Below are 23,019 nucleotides of genomic sequence, written 5' to 3' on the forward strand. Positions count from 1 at the left end.
GTACCAGCTTATCATTGAGTTTTGGGATACCCTGTAAGTGTTGGTTGGGAAAGTCACTAGTCGGCAGGCAGGATTGTCATTATTACAATTATCTTTTTTAATAGACTTGCAGTGCGTTTTCAATCCGCCGCGCCGTAAAAATAAGAATAAAAAAAAGTTGGTCTTTATAGGTTTTTTTTGGCGCGAACGCGAACAGTGAACTTTGATTTGTTTTATTTTGTCTTTTTAGTGTTTCTTTAGGTTTAAATGTGTAATAACGGTGGTTTATTAACTATTTAGTATCTGTGAAAGTGCACAAATGTGGTAAAATGAAACAAAGCCGCTGAACATAACTTCTCGGGATCCTCCAAAAAGTCCACTGAAATAGTCTTAGTAAATGACCACTATTTTACTGAGATTATATTTCATCCCATATCATCTCATCTCATTTCATTTCGTTTTTATTTCATGCCATGCCATGTTTCATGTTAATCAATTTCATTTCATTTCATAATAGGTATAATAGCCGGCAAACTTCTTGAGCATTTGTTGACGTAGTGGGGGTAAGTTTGCGCATGGTACACTCACGTGCAAAAACATTATTTACTCTGCGTCATAATGCAATTAAATTAATAAAATCAACATATGTATTTATTTATATATTTATTAGAACATCAACAAAAAATATAGGTTAATAATTGTAATAATTTAATCTTGGGGTAAAATAGATATTCCTTCTATTAAGTCAAAACTAGAGCTGTTGCCAGGTCTTCGTTCAGTTGAAGCGAAGCTGGTATTTGTAAATTTTTTTTTCGTTATCATAATCTTGACCATTATCATCATCACTGTTTTCATCACCCGAGTCGCCATCATCGTGATAAGTCGACATAGGGCTCATCGGTGTAGTTTACGACTCGGTCGGTTCGATCTTCTTTTTTGTCTATAATTAATTATTTTTTGAAGATATTCGATTCGTAGTAATCGAATGTTACTTTTTTCAATTACCAGCTTCCGATTATTTTCTGTTTTTTTTTTCCATCTGAAGCCTAGCTCTTTCATAATTCGTCGTAAGCTTCATTCCGAGCCATTAAAATGTATATCTTCTTTAAAAATTTCGAAGCCTTTCTACGGTACGGAGTTTCGCTGCTTGTTATGTAGTTATTATGATTACATCTTTTTATTACAGATTGAACGAAACTATCCATTCCGGTAACTTTCTTCTTCCCTGATCTTTTCTTACCCGGAGTCCCAAGCACGACGAGCAAGCCAGAGCCTTTAGCTTCGTTAATAATGCACCTAACAGTACTCACTGATGTTTTTGTTGCTTCCGAAGTCTGTTTTACTTTTTCCATAATATTATTTTATTAGAGCAAGCGGAACGAGGGCGCGGTGCGGGACGCAAGGTTCGACTGATCTACCAATAACGCGCTCGATACGATTTCCCCTGCCGTCGCGCCTCACCCTCACCACCAAAGTGATCTAAAATTCGGTTCTGCGCAGTCAAAGTCATTTGCTCACGATGTTTGCCGGTTACTATATCATTATTTCATATAAAAAAGTTTTCATTTAAATTAAAATAAGACTTGACCTAAAGGTCTTAGTTACCAGGTCGTAAAATCACTTTTAAAAAAAAGTAGGTCATTGAGTCATAGATAATAAATACAGTCAATAAATAGGATCATAGATTATACACTTAATATTAGGATTGTAAGTGGTGTTGTTGTTATTGAAAAAAAAGCAATGTTTTTCCTTAAATTAATTTGTATCCTTGCTCTTCTATCAAGGAATGTTATTTGTCGTGACGACAATGATATTAAATCAGAGGAAGATGTCGGTGTCAAATACGCCAATAGATGTGAAGTTTGCAAAATTCTAGCAACGGAATTGCAGAACAGACTCGAAGAGACCGGCAAAGTTCATGAAGTTATTGAAATCGGATACTCCCTCGACGATGTTCAACCAAAAAAGAAAACGAAATATCAGAAATCTGAATTAAGGTTAATCGAATCTTTAGAGGGTGTGTGTGATAGAATATTGGAATACAATATTCACAAAGAAAGGTCCGATAGTACAAGATTTGCCAAAGGAATGAGTCAAACATTTAAGACCCTTCACGGTCTCGTAGATAAAGGTGTAAAAGTGGATCTCGGAATACCATTGGAGCTGTGGGATAAACCTTCTGCTGAAATCACCCATATGAAAACACAATGTGAAAGCCTTTTAGAAGAGAACGAAATAGCCGTCGAAGACTGGTATTGGAACCATCAAGGTAAAGAAGATCTCAAAATATATTTATGTACAAAACATGCTTTGAAAGGAGTTGATGATTCTTGTCTCTACGAAGAGTTAAATAATGAAAAAGGTGAAAAAGGTATTAAAGAAAGATCAGAGCTTTGAGATTTATTTAATAGACACAAATATGTACTGAAAAAACTTTAAACGTGATCTACAATATTATACTGAGGTATTGAGATTAATTGCGTAGGTAAAGTAAAGTGAGAATGGATAATATCTGTACATTGAATCAGTATGTTTCAGTGAATGTTTTTTGCTATAAATAATAGAATTAAACTTAATTTTGTTACAAAGTCAAGTGATCAGAGAGCTGTATTTATTTTAATACAATTTAATTTTTAAGTATGAATTATATTCTTATTTGAAATCCTTTATGTTCCTATATTAACATATTGAATTAAATCATTTTCTATAAATTGTTGTTTCACATAGATCTATAGTGAATTTCTTGTAATGTAGATTGATAGTGATTAAATGGTGAGTATTGAGTCCAAACTGGTTCAATCATGCATAGGTCTCCTAACGTTAGTCAATGAAAAGTACCTAACTCATGACACGATAGGTATTAGAATGAGCATGTGAACAACAGAAAAAGAAAAAAATGGTTTTATCTAGATTCAGGCTGTGGTTAATTAAATCTGTTTTTTTTATTGCTTAGATGTCTGGACGAGCTCACGGCCCACCTGGTGTTAAGTGGTTACCAGAGCTCATAGACATCTACAAAGTAAATGCCGCCACTCACCTTGAGACATGAGTTGTAAGGTCATAGTTTTAACAGTACAGGTAAGTAAGGCTGAAAAGACAATATTCTAATATGCATAGGCATATTCGCCGCGCGGTGACCTTAGACTAGAATAGCCTTGACCTCTTTCCTACTTAGGTATCGTAAAAGGCGAAAAGGTAAAGATGTGCACAGTTCTATCATAACTTAAAGTATGTATTCACGTCAACCGAAAACAGGTATAGATACCAAAATACCCCAGTTCTCGGTCGCCTTGCTGCCCATGATCACGATAGCGGTCGTGATGACAGCACGACTGGGTGTGCGAAGAACCAAAGTTACGGATTACGGCTGCCGTAGACTCACCTTGTCGACGTACAACATAGGTACGCTCGCGCGGCTTGACGAGCACCTGTCAACTCGGAGTAGAAATTGGCAAGAAAGGAGGCACATTTGGGGGCCGTGTGAAATCCGAAGAGTGGGGAAGGATACTGTTACTCTAGAATTGGTTTACCTTAAGTATCACAGAAAGGCAGACCAGCTAATCTAAGGTGGCGGGGGTTCTTGGTAATAAAGTCATCTTAGACAACTTTGTAGAAATCTCCAATGTGTCGGACAGAGTAACATATCTCGTAATCAATATGACTAAGAGTGAGAAGTATAGCCTCAAGATTATGCAGGCTTACCTACGCTCCGACATCAACACACTAGGATAATGATGTGGTGGATATGTTTGACATATCAAAAGCACTTCACCTCACCACTAAGACCCACTACAATGTTGTCATGGGTGATTTGAATGCAAAAGTGGGGGCACAAGATCGCAGCGAAACGGTAGTAGAATCCCACAGAATCGCAAGGAACTAATGCTTGTCAACTTCTTTAAAGAAATAAGGGTTATTCTTAATGAATTAATTCTTTAAGAAACGGTCCCAAAGGAGGTGGGTGGTCATGGCAAATGAGATCGACTTCACTACAGCGGACAAAAAGCATATATTCAGGGGTTTCTGTGATTAACAGGCTTATTGCCGATAGCTATCACAGGCTTGTACGAGGGTCTCTAAAAATCATATTGAAACGTACACGTCTGTCCGTTTATAATAATAATAATAAATAAATAATAATAATAATTTATTTATTAATAATCATTTTACATTGCTATAATTATTTAGTTAGGTACATTAATTTAAATGCTTTAGCTCTGTTTAAAAATACATTATTGTTATTGCCGTGGAGTGCCGACCGATAATGGCAGGCTGACAGGATATAAATTCTGATTCATATAAGCTCATTTCCTGGCATATAAATATACTTCATCATTACCAAAAATTTTGTGTTTTAAAAGTTTCTGCTTTGATTTACTAACCTATCCAGTTAATCGCGACATGCAGAAATTATTCTCTTTAACATGCGAAGGACTCATCATAGTAACCAAATTGTGTTGTTTTTTAAATACTCAATAGATTCAAGATACTGTTCTTTGGAAAAATGCGTTAAACTCAGTTACGTAATAAGGTCAGTTATTATGTATGGCAGAAAAACATGGGCTGCAGCCCAAAATAACGTGCATAGCATCTGAGAAATTGTTTGAAATAATCCCATCATCTCGCTTTTACAATCGCACCGCCCGCCACCGGAGTAGAGTTCATCCATACTACCTGGAGCCACCGCGTTCATCCACAGTACGTTTTCAGAGATCTTTTCTGGAACGTACCATCCGGCTTTGGAATGAGTTCCCCTCCACAGTGTTTCCCGAACGCTATGACATGTCCTTCTTCAAACGAGGCTTGTGGAGAGTAATATTTTGTTTATTGCCCTTGTAGGCAGACGAGCATACGGCCCACTTGATGGTGAGTGGTTACCGTCGCCCTTGGACTTCAGAAATTCCAAAAGTACTTAACGGTGGACAGGGGCTTGGATCTGCCCCTGGCATTGCTGACGTCCATGAGCGACGGTAACCCTCACCATCAGGTGGGCCGTATGCTCGTTTGTCTACAAGGGCAGTAAAAAAAGTAGCTGAGGTAGATACGCAGCGTAACTAGGTGCGATAAAATCCGCAACGAGTATGTATTGTTACTGACAATGATGTCAAAGTTAGAGCGAAGTGGACGAAAAAAGTTAAGATAGCTGACTCTACCACCAGGTATAGCTAGTTAGGAAGAGAAAGTTCAGCAACACTCAGCATTTCACAATGTATAAGCGAAACTATTCCTTTTAATGAAGAAGAGAGTTTGCTTGCGGTACAGATTGTTGACATTATTTTTGAAACCAATTGAATCAAAATTATGAGTCTTCATTTTTTCCAACACCAATATCTTTTTTCAATATTTAGTTTTATTTAGTAATAGAATGTAGTTAACTTGTTTTAAACAAAGGTTTAGGTCAAAAAAGAAACACACTGAATGAGATACTGATACGTATATTAAATAACAAATTTGTATTTCATAAGCACCTTTTAATCGACCATTAAAAAGTATCATTTTATATAAATAATATCTATGAAATATTTTTTTCTGCACCAAATTTTACATCGTGTACTAGGTGCGAATAAAAATAAAAGGAAATCTGCAATTTCCAATGAGAACGAAAAAAAATAAAAAAAAAGTCCTAAAAACAATAAATACAAATTATAAACTAATAGGATTAAACACATCCACTCCATTGTACTCAACCGCACTCGCACATTGAGGTGTTACACACGCACACTATACTGCACAGCGTAGGCGACTCCGAGGTGGAACTAGTCTGTGGCGGAGGCTGTATATCACTGCCTCCTTGGGCTGACGGAAACTCGCATCACGACACCAGATGCCGCTGTTCCGGGGACGAGTTTGCGTACAAAAATACGTTAATTTACGATCCGTGTTGTCGGAGAGTGCGGCGCCTACAGGTAGGGGCTGGAGTCCTGGTAGTCGTCGTCGCTGTCGGAGCCGTCGTCCGTGAGGTCGGTCAGCTGGCGCGTCGCTGGCGTCGTGGCGTCGCCAGAGCACTCAGAGCCCGATGCATCTGCGGGACGCAGATCCGTGGTTACGAACTACACACAACACTATTCGAACGTCATGTTGAAAACGTAGTGCCACACAATATTTACTACTTAACCATATGAGTATCTATTAACAATGTTAATTATTTTAAAACCATTCCATACTCGAGACAATTTATAAGGGGGCGAAATAAATAATAATTTAATGAGATCAATGTAGTTTTTGGTGCGCGCTCTATAGTATAGCACAGAGCGCGTGTTGCAGGTACAAGCAAAACAATTACCCAGTTACCTGCGTGCGACTCCCAGTCCGGCTCCCGACGCCGCGCCTTCGCTGGGGGAGGAGACACCGAACTTCTGTCAAAAAAAAAAACAACGTATTTACTACTTTACTGGTGGTAGGACCTCTTCTGAGTCCGCGCGGGTAGGTATCACCGCCTTATCTATTTCTGCCGTGAAGCAGTAATGTGTTTCAGTCTGAAGGGTAGGGCAGCCGTTGTAACTATAGTGAGACCTTAGAACTTATATCTCAGGGTGGGTGGCGCATTTACGTTGTAGATGTCCATGGGCTCCAGTAACCACTTAACACCAGGTGGGCTGTGAGTGTCGATAACGGGTTGCATTGCGTGCGCATTCCTACTGTTAGTGACATTTATTGACGGACGGATGACTGAGTTAAAAATGCGTCGACTATAGTAACAAATATTGTTGTATTTACCTATACAAGGGCGAGTGGTCTCCGTTCTCGCTGGGCGGCGGCGAGCCCCGCGGCGAGGGCGGCTGGCTGAGCGCCTGCATGAGGCGGCCCTTGGAGGACTCCCAGATGTTAGAGAGGCGCCCGTCCGGGCCGAACAGCAGCAGAAAGGCGTCGATGAGCTCCCGAGACTTCTCCTCCCACTTCGTTAGAATATCTACGCGTTTTTCACCAATATTCGTCATGACCTAAACAAAAACGACACCCAAAAATTATTAAAATTAAATCTATATCTATATATATAAAAATGAATTGCTGTTCGTTAGTCTCGCTAAAACTCGAGAACGGCTGGACCGACTTGGCCAATTTTGGTCTTGAATTATTTGTGGAAGTCCAGAGAAGGTTTAAAGGGTAGATAAATATGAAAATACTCGGAATTAAATAAAAATAACAACGTCGGACGAATTCTTTTTGTTTGTTTTAAGTTTCTTTTATACAAAAGTTTAGGTCTTTTATTTATCGATTGAGGCACTACGAAGTCTGCCGGGTCAGCTAGTATTTAATAAAAAAAATTACACATTCGGAATGTAAAGGTATGTTACAACCACCACTTCTTTTTAATTCATATCCTCATTCGAGGTTTTTAGGTAATTTATTTTTCGAACCAGTTTCAAGAATGTGAGATCAACGGCTTCATTTTTTTTTAATAATCAGGTTTATTATATAGATAAGGTCATAGAACTCTGTAGCCTTGTTATTTTTTAAAAGATAAGTACTGTTAAGGTCTCGTACCCGAGTATATTTAATTCACAAGTGATAAAATGAGAAACTAAATATTTTACTAATACACCTTTTTTTTAAATAATTATTCAAATTTTATATTTTTAGTTTTTGGCCTTTTTATCTTACAACTTAATCTATTTGGTAAAAAATATAAGGGTCTGATTTAGTAGCCGAGTGTAGCTCATCTAAAATACATAGGTACATACAGTCAAAACCGTTTACTGCGACATCGTTTAATACAACATGCCGGTTATAATAACCAAGAACAAAGGTCCCGGCTGAATGCATATGACCGCCTTATTAGAAATATTGCTTTCTACGACATTGGCAATAACGACATACCTCATAAAACGACCACATTTAACTAATATTTCGGAGAATTAGATCTGTTAGAACGACCGGCTAAGCTGTATTGTAAACAATTTGAATAGGTATCCACATTTGTCTTCAATGGCTTTTAAAATCGGGAAAGAAAACAATAGGATTTAGTTTAGTGTAGGGTCTTTTCTAATTCTTAGAAACAAAACACGTGTTATGCGGTAGTCAAAGCCCGCTTCTTCATATCTCTTCAGTTAGTTTGTTTCTTATCTATACACAAGACGCACCAAAACTTTGTGGAGTTATTCGTGAAACTTTCAAAATGTCGCAAAGAAAAAGAAAACAAATTAATATTGCAGAAAAATTGCGTATTATGTAAATATATTTTTCCAATAATTCCCTATCGATTTGTTTGTACTTGCACGATACACATTAAACATCACCGGTTGTTACGACTATCGGTTTTTACGACTGAATATGAGCAGTCCCTTCGATGTCGTTATAACAGATTTTGACTGTATATACATACATGAATACATATGAAGGAAAACTTTAATAATAATGCATTGAAATATTGGAGGTAAACTTAATATACCCTGTTAGGATCCAAGTAATCTTAAAACATTTGCATTTTTAATAAGCAAATTGTTCTCTTTACTTAACTATACAAAAGTTGTGTGGTGTGGGCCTAATATCCCATTGGTTCGTAGAAGACGGCCAATTTTGCCAGACAATAAAAGGGATGTACGTTGTATTGTCTATGGAAAACGATGACTACTTCATACAAAATGGACGGTCATAATAACAAAAAAAAACAAAAGATGCATTATTTTAAGAGCACCTATTTTTTTAAACTATCTGTGCTGATAGCATTGTGAGGCTATTTCAGCTTCATCCTAACGTGTAGGTGAACTCTCGGGATTCAAGCCGGAAGTGTTGCTAGCACTGGTCGTAGGAAGAGCAGTGCTTCGCAGAATCTACCACCGGATCGGAAACGCGACCCACTGCCAAGATCCGGCGAGAAACTCAGTGGGCTGTGTTTGTGGGTTAATTTACTCGTGGAGCCCTTCGTCGTAAGCGACGGGTTCGACGAGGGCGGTGACCGGTGCTTAAGGTACCTAAAAGCACTGTTAATGGATCGGGAGGACCCGTAATGACGCGTTTAGGGCAACGTCGACTGTTTACCATTCGGTCTACAAGATCGGGTATAACACTTTTTCTACTTGATATTCTTTTACATACCTTTTTTCCTTTATCTTTAAGTTCGTCCATTTTGTTTTGTAGTCGAAATTTCTTCTCGTTTAAGAATGAAACGTTGAGCTCCTTGGCCGAGTATCCACGCGCTAAATTCCTTCTAACGTATATATCGTAGTCGCGTACTATCCTCGCGACTATATCCGATGTCGAAACACCTTAAACGGAAACGATAAATAATATTAATTGGCATTATATTTTGGCACTTTAGGCGAAGAACCCTATGCCCGAAGACAAAAAAAATTAAACACTGTCGTTGCTAAGTCACGACCCAAAAATACAAATTGAAATTGAATTATCGCTCCAGACACGGATTGACAAAAACAATGTCATAAAAAAAAACGCAAGTACCTAAGCGATGTGACACCAATGCCTAACGACGGAGAACATTCTCGAAATCCAATTGTTAAATATAAATATCTCGTTTCTAGCAATAAGTCACAAACATTCTCCTCTTCTTTTTCTACACCTTATCCCACTAGGTGGGGTCGGCGCAGCTAAGTTTTCTCTTCCATTCTCTTCTATCAGCCGTCATCTCAACACTTACTCCTCTCTCTCTCATATCTTCATTCGCACACTCCATCCATGTCTTCTTAAGTCGACGTCTTCCCCCTCTACCCTGCACTACCATTTCCATACATCTCCTAGTCACATGCATCTTCTCTCTACGCATCACATGTCCATACCGCGCTAACTGTCCGCTCTTTAATTTGTTGATTATCGGGGCAACTTTCACACTTCCTCTGTCAACAAGTCACAAACATTCCTAATCCGAATAAAAAAAAATAACAATTCATTATTGACTCTGACCTTCGGTCCTTTGCGTCGCCACGAACATGTCCTTCGCTTTGATCATTGCGTACGTGTCCTCGCAGTCCTCGGTCGTGTACGGGATGTCGTCGTGTGCTAGAAAATCGATCTTGTGCTTCTCCAGAAACTCTTCGTCGTACTCCCACGGAGCGTCTCTTACGACCTTACGAATAAAAACAAGAACTGTAGAACACTATTAAAATTTAATATTGTTTTTTTTTTTTATTATTGCTCTAGTAGTCTAGTTTTTTTTTTTAAGGGATTTTATGACCTGGTAACTTAGACCTTTAAGTCATGTCTTGTTTTAATTGTTCTTTAATCTTATTTTTATGAAGAATGATAATATGGAGTGAAATGAAATGAAGATGAATAATTTAGGAGATTAATCAACTGGGATGAAATTAAATGAAATTCTTTTTTTGCTTATATTACTACATATATAGAAAAGAGCGACACCTCACACGGTAAAAGTAGTCGAAAAATTTATATTAAATGTGATTTTAAATTATATTTTAAAACCGTTTTGTTCGTAATTCACAATAAATAATATCAAAAGCAATTGCAATAGTGTAATATCTAATTTAAGAATACGAAAAAAAAATCAAAATTCTTGTTGAGATTACAAATAATATTATTACATCGTTCGGCAAATAACGCTTACCTATTAACAAATAGCACTTCGCAGAATCTACCACCGGATCGGAAACGCGACCCACTGAGAAGATCCGGCGAGAAACTCAGTGGGCTGTGTCTATGGGTTATATTACTTGTTTATTCTAAAAAAACATGTCAGGTTTGTGAGTTTTTTAAGAATCCTATATAAAGCTGCACCGGTGGCACAGCGAATCCTTATTAATGAAAGTACTTAATACTTCATTGAACGTTGATTAATTATTATCGATCATACATAAGTAATATAATTATAATCAATTTATTTCGGAAATTTGCTATTCCTTTATTTTGCATACAAACGTAAAGTATATTGCCTAATGGTAATTGTGTGATACATCAGATATTCACAACAAGGAAATCTAAGAATACACATATATTGAGTCTTAAACAAAACGTAACTTGTAATGAAGTTAATTTTGACTCACTCAGCTTACCTATCCGTAGTCATATTATATTATATTTTACTATCAATTATTAATTATTACTGAAATATAAATCTACAGTGCTTTTTACGGATGTTCCGTTTTAATTGCTTCGAAATTAGTTCCAGAACGATGTAGCGAGCAACATATATTTTAAATCTTTAGTAGGAATATTTCGCCATTTCTACCGCATTTAATCGGTGACGTCATAAAGTGCAATCCTACCTAACCTACCTACATTGGACAGATTACTATCGACAAATACATTTTGCTTCCATCATACATTACGTATAATCAATACATTACGTAAGTTTTTGTTTTAAACTCGACTAATATATTTCACGCCTACGTACATACATGAGTAACGTGGAACAATCGTATTTTGTTTAACGAATGTTGTAAGTACTTGATTATACGTCGAAGATACATTTCGACAGACAATTGAAATGAAAACTATATTAGTGATGAAAGTGACGACAATCGAAATATTTTAAGTATGAATTTTTACTAGAGGTCCCGCAGTAGTCGAAATTCGATTATAATTAATTGGAATTGTAAGTTTGTACACTATTATAATTGTATTTTATACTTCTTTAATCACAAATTTCGCCAAGACTATACTATAAAAAAAAATAGACAAATAAAAACAAATAATATTTAATCTATTCTAAATTTGACCACAGACGTCAAGAACAAAAGTTTGACAAGAAATAGTATGCATGCGTCACATGCGTGTGTGCGTCAAATACACGGTATGTAGTGTGTGTAATGTTTTATTTATTGATTTAAAGTATCTTTTATGCATTATTTTAAAAAAATATTAGCTTTATGCACTTCTTCTCTATATTCTCTGTAAGTGTGGAAAATTTCATACTCCTCCGTCCGCGCAATTTTCGTAAAAAGGGATACAAAGTTTTTGCTTCACGTATTAATATATAGATTACAATAAGATTGATTAAGAATATAGTATTTTAATTTCATTAATGACTAGCCGTACTCGCCCGCATCGCTGGGCATTTAAAGTTAAGATTATTATTTATTGTCATTACTATTAGGGAGTCTAACACTCATATAAATATTAGCCTATCCATTAATACATGTATTTTCTACATGTATACCAAGTTTCAAGTCAATCGGATGCACGGTTCAGTAGTTAAATCTGGTTGTAGGTAGTTAGATAGAGGAAAAAAAAACACGCAGATTGCGGATAGTGACGTCACCAATTAAATTCCTACTAATGAGTTTAAATATACTATTTTACAACGACGTTCTAGTACAACTTTTGAAGCATTTTTAGCTAGTCTACAAAAATTATCTCGATGACAGTTATGAACTTCAGGTAAAAATCCTTAAAACAAAAAAATCTCACCAAAGATATATAAAAAAAGAACCAGTATTTTGGCAGCGAAAACGATGTCTATAAAAGTTTTAGCAGGGCTCGCATTTTTGTTTTTTATTAAAAGGCTTGTTTTTTACAAAAAATCTGCATGTGCCCTAGGTAAACATCTGTGAATCGGCTTTGTAACCAAAACGCTTAAAATATGTAGGGCAAAGGGAATTCTAGTCTTTTATGCAGCTAGAAATCTTTTGATGTAACACAATTATCATAACTGGTTATTACTGGTGGTAGGACCTCTTGAGAGTCCGCGCGGGTAGGTACCACCACACTGTCTATTTCTGCCGTGAAGCAGTAATGCGTTTCGGTTTGAAGGGTGGGGCAGCCGTCGTAACTATACTTATGCCCTTAGAACTTACATCTCAAGGTGGGTGGCGCATTTACGTTGTAGATGTCTATGGACTTCAGTAACCGCTTAACACCAGGTGGGCTGTGAGCTCGTCCACCCATCTAGGCAATAAAAAAAAGGTTCACAGCCATTCATTTACGCCAGTATTAAATAAGCATGGCTTAGCTTCACTCGTTATTTGCAGAACGATGTTATAATAATATTTGTAATTATCAACAAGAATATTATTATTTTTTTGTATTCTTAAGCGTTCGTCAAACAGAACGCGTAATTAGCGCGCGTCAGAGCGCTAAACTGACGCCGAGATGTGATGTACTACTATGGTAACATACCGTCAAACAGAGCCCCAGCGCTATAAGTACGCAGTGCTCTGTCGCGGCGTTAGGACGTTTTGACGTCAGGCGTTGTAATTTTTTACAAATTTTATTTTAGTGTCCGCCTGAATGTGTATTAAAATACTAGATAATGCCCGAAAAAATGATATAAATAGTTAGAAAATACCCATGCTTATACAATGCCACATCTGAATCACTCGATTTCTTAATACTTTTAAAATTTTCCACTGCTATCGAAAGGCACTATGATTTGGCGAATGCGTTGCGTCAAGGAGCGTTAGACTCATCTAGTCAATTTTAAGAGCGCGACGTTAAGTAAGTACGCGTTCTGTTTGACGAAGGCTTTAAATTACATATTTCATTATTCCAGTGACTGTTGATATTATTTATTGTGAATTACGAACAAAACGGTTTTAAATAAGTTCACGATCACAGAATAGCAACTTTTGAAATTAAAATAAATAAAAAGAAATAGACCATCAATTGAGTTAGTTATAAATAAGACGAAACACGAAACATACCTATTATTTTTATAAACGACTCATTGTATATTACCAATATTTATTTATCACCTAATTGACGTCATTGCTTGTTTTTTTTTTGTACAATATGTAGAAAATATTTCTAGTCTGAGCGGTTATTTAACGCAATTGAGATTTCGCCTTTCTTTCTCAAAGTTATTGCAGAAAAATTGTATTTATTATTTATGTATTACTCGTTCTCAAATGAGTCGTTAAGGATAAGTATCAATAATTTTTTCTAGTGTCACGGAATTTTTGCAAAGAAAAAAAAGGAATTTTTTGCCGTTGGAATGAAATGTATTTTTTTTTGGGATAAAAGGTATTAGAGCTTATGACAATTTTCTCATCTAATACTATAACTAACAAAAAAAGTAAATTCGATAATTTATTTCGACTTGTAAAAAGGCCAAACACACTTTCACGTTTATAAGACTAATTAAATTTTGGATTTACGTACCTCATCAACGTATCTGCAATGTCGGACGGCTTCGTACCTCTCATCTTCGGTCATAACCGTCCTGCCCTTGCGACTGTGCGTCAGCTGGTCACTACATACTGGAATATAAAACGTTCTATTAACTCTTTTACTAACACAAGAAGACAACGCACGTTACAATTTAGTCGCATTATCGAACATCCTGTTTAAATACAATAAATATAAGATAAAACAGTTAAATAGGTTTTACTCCTCCATTGGCATTGATCAATAATAATTAATCAATATCACTAGGAACTTGGTCATACGAGCGTCGTCCGTCACAACGGCTCCTACTATACAGAAAAAATGCATAGTTTATCAACCGACGGACATATATTATGTAAATGAAGCTCTCTTGGCCTTTCATTACATTTAAATTTCCCGCGCATTAGCTTTGACTATCATAATAGTACTATCTATGGTGGAAGTTATGTTCATTCTATAATTGAAATTGCTCTATGGCTTTGTACATTCAAAAAGATTTTTTTTTTAATTTTTTTTTATTGCTTAGATGGGTGGACGAGCTCACAGCCCACCTGGTGTTAAGTGGTTACTGGAGCCCATAGACATCCACAACGCAAATGCGCCACCCACCTTGAGATATAAGTTCTAAGGTCTCAGTATAGTTACAACGGCTGCCCCACCCTTCAAACCGAAACGCTTTACTGTTTCGCGGCAGAAATAGGCAGGGTGGTGGTACCCGCCCGCGCGGACTCACAAGAGGTCCTACCACCAGTAATTACGCAAATTATAATTTTGCGGGTTTCATATTTATTACACGATGTTATTCCTTCACCGTGGAAGTCGATTGTGAACATTTAACGTGATACATGATAACGTGTTTTCTTAAAAAAAAAACTTGCAGTTTAAAAAAAGGTCAACGTAAAACTTTGAAGCAATAGCTAATAGCTTTCAATCTTGTTTCTCTTTGTAGGTTCGAAAATAATTATAATAATTGTAAGTATAGAAATAAGTTAATAAAATAATAATAATAAATAACTCTTTGCAGAGCAACAACTTGGTTTTTTGTTTCATTAACAACACATTACATATATATACGTATGTGTTTACAGGAATACGCCCTCAGACGACGAGTCTGCCGATTCGCGACTTAGGCCTAGGCCGCACTACGGTTTTTTCCCGGGAGCGGTTAACCGCTATAACCGCGAAACCGTTTAAGACGCACACACTACAATTATTAACCGCGAATTCGACCGCGATTTTCACGTTTTGAAGGTGGATTTCAAAAGAGCAGTATGTATTGCTGAGCTGGTACTAAGAAATAGAAAAAAAGATGTCAACGAAAATTTCACAAATGTTGGGCTCATCATCTTGCCAGCCATAGATTTGAGAAAGGTTTCTTTCATAAGAAATATCAAAATTTGAGATAATATTCAGATAAATTTTTAAGTTTCTATCGGATGTCAGTAGCTAGCTTCATTAAAGTTCTGCTCGATGTGCGTCCATACATTACCTTCATGGATACAAAATTTCGCAAATGTATTTCTCATTTCAAAGAACCGCCCGCGGCTGCACATAGTGCGTGTACGTCCAACTAGTTATATGGATTACAAATTTTATTGCGGTTTTTTTCCGCGATAATTTTGTAACATTACGCGGTTTTAAATACAGTCGCGGGAAAGAACCGCAAGTGCGGCTGCTTGTATTCGTTTTCCTATTTCATAAGCTCACACGGCTTTAAGCCGCTTCGGTTTAACCGTAGTGCGGCCTAGGCCTTAAATCACTTTCTAGGAAGTAAATCAAAGTGCACAAGGCCACGGTCTGAAGGCCCGGCGCGGCTAAAGATAAACGACCGATCGAAAACCAATCCGCACATAGATAAAAATTATTAATTATAATGTTTTTTTTTTGTATTTGAACACGTGTGCCCGGTATCATCGTCCGACTTATTCCGACCAATCAGAGACTCTCGCTTTGAAGACGTAAAGTTCACAACAACACTTGTTACGATTAAAATATTATTGATTCAATGGGGTGTCTGAGTGCGTGATACATTTCTCTACAGTCACCTGGCGGCAGACTTGCTTATCATTTAAGTGTTATCACCTCTTACCGGCTTAGGTAATTAAGCGGTCCTTATTACGTACGACATAGTTATGCAAATTGCGTATTTTTATATGAATGGAATGTTCACAAAACTTTAATGAATTTATATTATTTTAAACAGTCGAACGATGTTTATGTGTCCGGTCATGGAAATAATATGCAATTGTCGAACAAATCAACACATTATTTGTCGTTCGTGACCACTAAATATCTACTGTTTGAAATAATTGAATGACAATAAAAAATGCGAGTTTAAATCGTAAAAACAGTTTTAATTATAGTCATGGAAAATTCGAGTAAATTTTATAGATAGCTTTAGTATAGATGAAAAGTATTATATTTTCATGTCTTGGCCATGCATATGTTCAGAATACATACGAGTCGACTATTATCAAAGGCGGCAATCTGACTTTTGGACAATGATTGGTAAATCAGAAAAACGAATTATTGACTTTGTATTATATTGGCAGTCACAAAACTCTTCGGAACGACATCTTAGATAAATAACAGGTTAACTATTAACCTTTATTTAATGCAGGTTTTGAACCGTATTCTTTGAAGGAGACGATTATATTCAAATAAATCTGTATTGACATATCAATAAAAATTTTTTGTCCAAATGTACAGATTGCCACCTTTGATAATAGACGACTCATACGTAGGGAGTACATACGTATCTATCAGATATAAATATGGATGCTTCAAGTGCCCAGATTGGTTTACAATTATTTACTTATTCGTGTTAACGTAATTATTCAATACTTTACTTAGATTTATGAGTACAAATCGTATATTGAAATAAATATGAGCAAATCGAATCGAATTCAAAAAATCGTGTATGAAGGTTTGCATCAAACAGTTTGCACACAAATGTTTATTTAATTTCAAGTTGTTGTCAACTATTGCACTGTCAAGGTGACATCTGTCATGTACTTCTTGTCAATTTGTCAATGTTTTTTTATGGTTGCTTTGGCGGTGCAACTAAATAAATAAACACAAGAGAAACATCTGTGAATTACGTGGCTTCATAGCTTCCCTTACCTCCTACTATTAGATAAACATTAGGGAAGACGGTTTTCGCTTGTTGCAATTGCCTCGCGTGCCCCTGGTGGAACATGTCGTAGATCCCGTCCGAGTAGACCCTGACCTTGCGGCCCGCGGTGCCGGCCAGTGCCGCGGCGCGTGGTATCCGCCCGTAGTGACACGAATCCCGTTCAGCCAACGCCATGGGATCCGTACTGAACGGGGCCGCGTGTCGTAGCGACTGAAACAACAACATTCGCCATTACAATGCGGTCATTGTGTTTGACAAACTGGTGGTAGGCCCTCTTGTGAGTCCGCACGGGTACGTACCACCTCCCCGCCTATTTCTGCCGTGAAGCAGTAATGCGTTTGGGTTTGAAGGGTGGGGCAGCCGTTGTAACTATACCTGAGACCTTAGAACTTATGTCTTAAGGTGGGTGGCGGCATTTGCGTTGTAGATGTCTATGGTCTCCAGTAACCACTTAACACCAAGTGGGCTGTGAGCTAGTCCACAAATATAAGCAAAAAGAAAAATTGACGTGAACTGTAACCAAATCCTGCTCGGGCCACTAACATTAACGTCCGATCAATCTTCGCTGATACTACTTTTCTAAATAAAACTAAAGATAAAATGTATTTAAGTCCTCCTCGACAGATCCGCGTAAATAATTTTCACCACTGAGGAGTATCAACAAGAAAGTAAGGCTTGTTTTTTTAAAACACTTTCGCTACTATTGGTTTATAGTCACCCACTATAATATGCCGCCTGTACACAACGTGTTACCATATTCACCGGCTAAAAACACTGCCTATACATAATTGGTGACGTGTGCATTTTTCAGTAAGGAGCTCCGTTTCGCGCGAAACACTTTGCAGCGAAGCCTGTCGTGGCGAAAGGGTTAATATTATTGTAGGTATAGAAATGGTAAGTTATTACGTAAATCTCTCCTACCTAAGCCTCATACCCGATATGGTGGACCGAATGGTAAATATGCGACCTAAACACGTCGTTACGGATCCTCCCGATCCATTAACGGTGCTTTTAGGTACATCAAGCACCGGTCACCGTCCGCGCCGAACCCGTCGCTTGTGACGAAGGGCTCGACAAATAAATTAACCCATAGACACAGCCCACTGAGTATCTCGCCGGATCTTCTCAGTGGATCGCGTTTCCGATGCGGTGGTAGATTCTGCGAAGCACTGCTCTCGCTAGGGCCAGTGTTAGCAACACTCCCGGTTTGAGCCCCGTGAGCTCACCTACACATCAAGGACAAGCTGAAATAGCTATCAGCATAAATAGGAAAAAAAACCTAAGTTACTTTGAGTAATCCTAATAACTACCCGAACACTACACGTCTTACATATTTCTGTTGCAAAGCTATGATGTGTTTTGTATCGAAGGCTAGTAATTACAAATGAGATGCAAAAGATGCAACCAAAAAAAAATACCGATCTAACTGTGTGTTAGACTTAACTATAAAAAAATCAGATTTCGACATAATTATTGTTGGAGATATTGTTATCTATTTATAAATGACCTACAGCAGATTATATGATAAAAGTCCGCATCTATATTTATAGATATATGTATGTATTTATTTAATACAAGTTAAATCCAGTCATGCTTCGCTGTGGTTTTCGTGCAATAGTTTGTGGGATATAGAGTAAGAATTTGTCATACGATAAAATAAGCGTGTTAAAATAGGCTTAGCCTTTACTCAGAAACAAACAACACTAGTATAAATTCTTCGGTTATCGGCGAGTCGTAAAATAATAATAACCAAAACCATAATTACGGTTTAATCTCACGTTAGCGACTGAGAATCGTTTGTGACCACGGAATAATAAAAAAAAGAAATTATTAAACTTGAGACTAAGCCGTAAAAGTAGTTTTAGTTTAAAATTTTAAAATAAAATCAAATGGACGCGCGAACACAGAACATAAACACACAAACGTGTCTAAACCCAATTATTAAATTTCTCATTACCTACAATTATAGTTAAAGGCACAACACATATTTCTTAGAACTAGGTAGTAGTCCCGCAGTAGTCGAAATTCAACTATAATTAATTGAAATTATAAGTTTGAACATTATTACGGTCCATTGTCAAATACTAATATATTATATTTCTTTATTCACAGATTTCACCAAGATCACACTATATACAAATAATATTAAAGATAAACAATATTAACCAATTCTCAATTTGAACACAGACTTTAAGCCATAACAAAAGTTTGACAATAAATAAAAGAGTATAAATGTGTGTGTGTGTGTGTGTGTGTGTGTGTATCAAACACATGTTAGTGTGTATAATGTTTTTATTTATTGATTTAATGTATTATTAATGCATAATTAAAAAAAAAATTAGCATTCTGCATTCATTCTCTATATTCTCTATAAGTGTGGGAAATTTCATAGTCCTCCGTACGCGCAATTTGCGTAAAAAGGGATACAAAATGTTTTCTTCACGTATTAATATATAGATTTATTAATGATTTATCATCATTCATTTAGTGTTTAAATTAAAAAAAATATCCCCTGCGGACTACTTGGCAGAGCCACAATAAGACCCAATTCATTCAACCCAAGTTCAAACATAATAAAGTTATTACAATATCAAATGAAGTTTCGTCTCGCGTGTTCGAATGTTAAATTAGCGGCAAAAGTAAATGCGTTATTTAATTTTGATTAGGACCGTCGAGGCGATTCGCCCGGTTCTTGTGAATTGGGTGAATCGTGACAAAGGACGCCTCACTTTCCGGCTCACGCAGGTGCTCACTGGGCATGGTTGCTTCGGTGAGTTCCTGCACCGGATCGCCGAGCTGACGGCAGAGTGCCACCATTGTGGTTGCGACTTGGACACGGCGGAGCACACGCTCGTCGCCTGCCCCGCATGGGAGGGGTGGCGCCGTGTCCTTGTCGCAAAAATAGGAAACGACTTGTCGTTGCCGGGTGTTGTGGCATCAATGCTCGGTGACGACGAGTCGTGGAAGGCGATGCTCGACTTCTGCGAGTGCGCCATATCGCAGAAGGAGGCGGCGGGGCGCGTGCGAGACGCGCAGGCCCGCCACCGTCGAGCGGGGGCCAGGGAGGCGGATTTCGCCCAAGTCCTGGCCCTCTAAATGTTTCGGGTCTCTCTCACATGTCGGCCGGCGAAGGGGACCTAAGAAGACGACGTGCAAGCTGCTCTGCACGCGTTTTATGCAAGAGCGTCCGGGTGATGGAAGGCCGGCTATCCTCAACCCACGCTGGTTCTGACCCAGCGGGGTATTCCGAGGGTAGACCATTCTAACCGGCGCCATCTATGCGGGCTTCGGATAGCCTGCCGACCGAGAGGACTGGTGGTCGTGGCGCCGACGACCGCCAGTCCGGCGTCCCGAGGGGGAGGGTGATGGGAGAGATGTGCTCCGCACTAAGCGCTTCACTTTCCCCCCTTTGCCTTTTCATGAGTTCTGTCTCATGCAAGGTTTGGATGCTGGTTGTTGAGCGACAGGAGGTCTTAGATTATTTATATGCTCCTTTTGAACTTATTGGATCTCGGATTGCTTGCTGAGTTTCTCGTCGGATTCTCTCACTGGGACGCGATTCCTATCCAGTGGTAGATTATGCAATGCACTGCTCTTGCTAAGGCATCTAAGCAATAAAAATAAAAACTTTTGGGTGTCGTAGCAATCCACTTGTCGGAGACCGTTGAAATAAAATTACAAACAGTTCAGTATCGTGCCCTCTGCTAAATGGCTGGACAGACTTAATAAAATAAAATCATCTGGTCGAAATTCGGGTTAAGCTTACATATTAAACATTACTAGCGAATTTAAAATATTGGATGTTGCAATCCGTACATTCGACTAATAAAAAGGATTCTGATAGGGCGATAATGTTTTATTTATATAATGCATAGGAAAGTGAACGATATCACGGCCCGCCTGATGTAAAGAGGGATGCTGTACCTACCAACCACAACATAACCCACATTTATATGATTGTTTGTTCGAGCATCAACCAAAAATCACTCGACCAGTCTTGAATAATATTATTATTTGTTATAATTTATTTTCCAAAATACTTTGTGTCTTTTATTGCTAAAAAGACATACCCACATTGTGTTAACCAGTTACCAGAGTTCATATACATCATAAGTGAACGCCATCATCCACCTCCAGTAGGCGAAGTAACTGTATTTTAACGTATGTCCCGCCTTTCAAACTGAAAGGCACCAGCCATTACCTGGCCATTACCAGAAATAGGTAGCTCTTCAACAAATAACGCGCATTCGGTTCTGAAGAACGAGACAACAGATAATTCAATTGAGAGTGCGGCTTCATAGGTGCACCATGAGCTCTGGCTATAGACGCTATCGAAAAAACTGCAATATTTTCATTCTACCTAAACGAATTATATATATGTAGCATTGAGCTATTTACATGTCCGTTGTGTCAAGGTTCAAGCATCGTGCCATTAGCAGTCCACTGATAACAGAGTGGCGTGATGTTTCGTCACTATTATAATATGTCCGGAGTAAAATCCCGGCTCGTGTCAACTGTTCAATGTTATTCGTGATATGGTAGCTTTACTACGGGCATACTGAATATCATAGCGTAAAAATAAATCCCGAAACAGTCTGTTTTGTTAGCTGCTAATACTATATGTAGACACTTTTATAACTTCAAACATAGGACGCTTTTAAATTTTTTAGGTCGGTCATTTTTTACTAATAATAAGGCATCGCGTGGGACCCCACAGTTAAGTACTACCAGCCTGCCTATTTCTGCCGTAAAGCAGGTAATGCGTTTCGGTTTGAATGGTGGGACAGCCGTTGTACTATAAAAACTGGGACTTAAAACTCATGTCTCAGGGTGGGTGGCAGCATTTACGATTAGTACATACTTCCATACTAAAATTATGTGAAAGTGTGTTTGTGTGTCTATCCCTTTTTCACTTCGTAACTGATTAAATGATTTATTTTAAGTGATAGTTTTATATGAAGGTAGTAATGATAGGCTACTTTTTATCTATCCCGAAAGTAATAAAAAAATCGTCTCATTCTCACGGCACCTAAACCACTTTTCCTTGACCACGTATGCGAAACCGCACGCAAGGGCTATGGAATGTCACCGAAATTATCTCAAAATAATATTATTGATTAATTCGTTTCCAACCAGGGGTACTGAGCTAATTGCATGTGTCAGTGTTCTGAATTAATTCGCCGCAACAACAATTTTTAGTTTTAGTATAACAAATCTTTCATAGAATTTAACATTTTGAATCCGCAGTTCAAAAGAAATTAGTATAAGTAGTATCTTGTACGGTATTCGCCAGACACAGACTTAATTAAAACTACATTTACGGTTTAATAAAGCGTATTTTTTTCGTATTATTGTCATTATAGCCGACTTAACCTAATAGGTGTATGGCACTAATAAAGAATAAAAAAAAAAACAATTTCATTATAATAAATATCTCCGTAGTCCCGAAGAATTTACAGTGTTCATATATTTTTTTAATTGCTTTGATGGGTGGACGAGCTCACAGCCCACCTGGTGTTACGTGGTTACTGTAGCCCATAGACATCAACAACGTAAATACGTCACCCACCTTGAAACATAAGTTCTAAGGTCTCAGGTATAGTAAAAACGGCTGCCCCACCCTTCAAACCGAAACGCATTACTGCTTCACGGCAGAAATAAGCAGGGTGGTGGTACCTACCCGCGCGGACTCTCAAGAGGTCCTACCACCAGTAAGAAGTTTTCGTACCCACGGATAGATTTTTTTTATAATCGTTTAGTTACTATAATTGTTAGTTAGTTCATTCTGATCCACGTCCAAAAGTACCACGTGTACTCGTGGTGGGGAAATAAATACATTGGAAATGACTGTGACATTACACTAAAATTACGATTAACACGTTTCTGTA

General features: G+C 37.7%; 2 protein-coding genes across 10 annotated transcripts in view; one reads left to right on the forward strand and one right to left on the reverse strand.

Moving 5' to 3' along the window:
* The first annotated feature begins 1,603 nt into the window (after nucleotides 1-1,603).
* On the forward strand, nucleotides 1,604-2,690 carry LOC110386877 (protein canopy 4). The gene has a single exon (XM_021353350.3). It carries the CDS (start codon nucleotides 1,720-1,722, stop codon nucleotides 2,374-2,376), a length of 657 nt encoding a protein of 218 aa, XP_021209025.1. The 5' UTR covers nucleotides 1,604-1,719; the 3' UTR covers nucleotides 2,377-2,690.
* Nucleotides 2,691-5,398: 2,708 nt separating this feature from the next.
* Nucleotides 5,399-23,019, reverse strand: part of LOC101741049 (choline-phosphate cytidylyltransferase B) — a 30,667-nt gene continuing 13,046 nt past the window's right edge. For 3 of the 9 annotated variants that reach the window (XM_004922930.3, XM_012697381.3, XM_004922931.4), the window contains 7 exons: nucleotides 17,119-17,341; nucleotides 13,990-14,087; nucleotides 9,838-10,000; nucleotides 9,016-9,185; nucleotides 6,697-6,920; nucleotides 6,271-6,335; nucleotides 5,399-6,001 (listed from right to left, as the gene is read on the reverse strand). In XM_004922930.3, the coding sequence (XP_004922987.1) occupies nucleotides 5,880-6,001; nucleotides 6,271-6,335; nucleotides 6,697-6,920; nucleotides 9,016-9,185; nucleotides 9,838-10,000; nucleotides 13,990-14,087; nucleotides 17,119-17,341 (1,065 nt within the window). In that variant the 3' untranslated portion in view covers nucleotides 5,399-5,879. Of the gene's footprint in view, nucleotides 6,336-6,696; nucleotides 6,921-9,015; nucleotides 9,186-9,837; nucleotides 10,001-13,989; nucleotides 14,088-17,118; nucleotides 17,342-23,019 lie in introns of all 9 variants that reach the window. The other 6 variants (XM_062672689.1, XM_012697382.2, XM_062672690.1 and 3 more) reach the window with 2 other exon arrangements.

The sequence above is a fragment of the Bombyx mori genome, chromosome 15 (assembly GCF_030269925.1).
Source record: "Bombyx mori chromosome 15, ASM3026992v2".
In the NCBI taxonomy this organism is placed as follows: Eukaryota; Metazoa; Arthropoda; class Insecta; order Lepidoptera; family Bombycidae; genus Bombyx; species Bombyx mori.

What these genes read in the sequence shown, in the direction of transcription:
- LOC110386877 (XM_021353350.3), top strand. Translation starts at nt 1,720, where the DNA reads ATGTTTTTCCTTAAATTAATTTGTATCCTTGCTCTTCTATCAAGGAAT.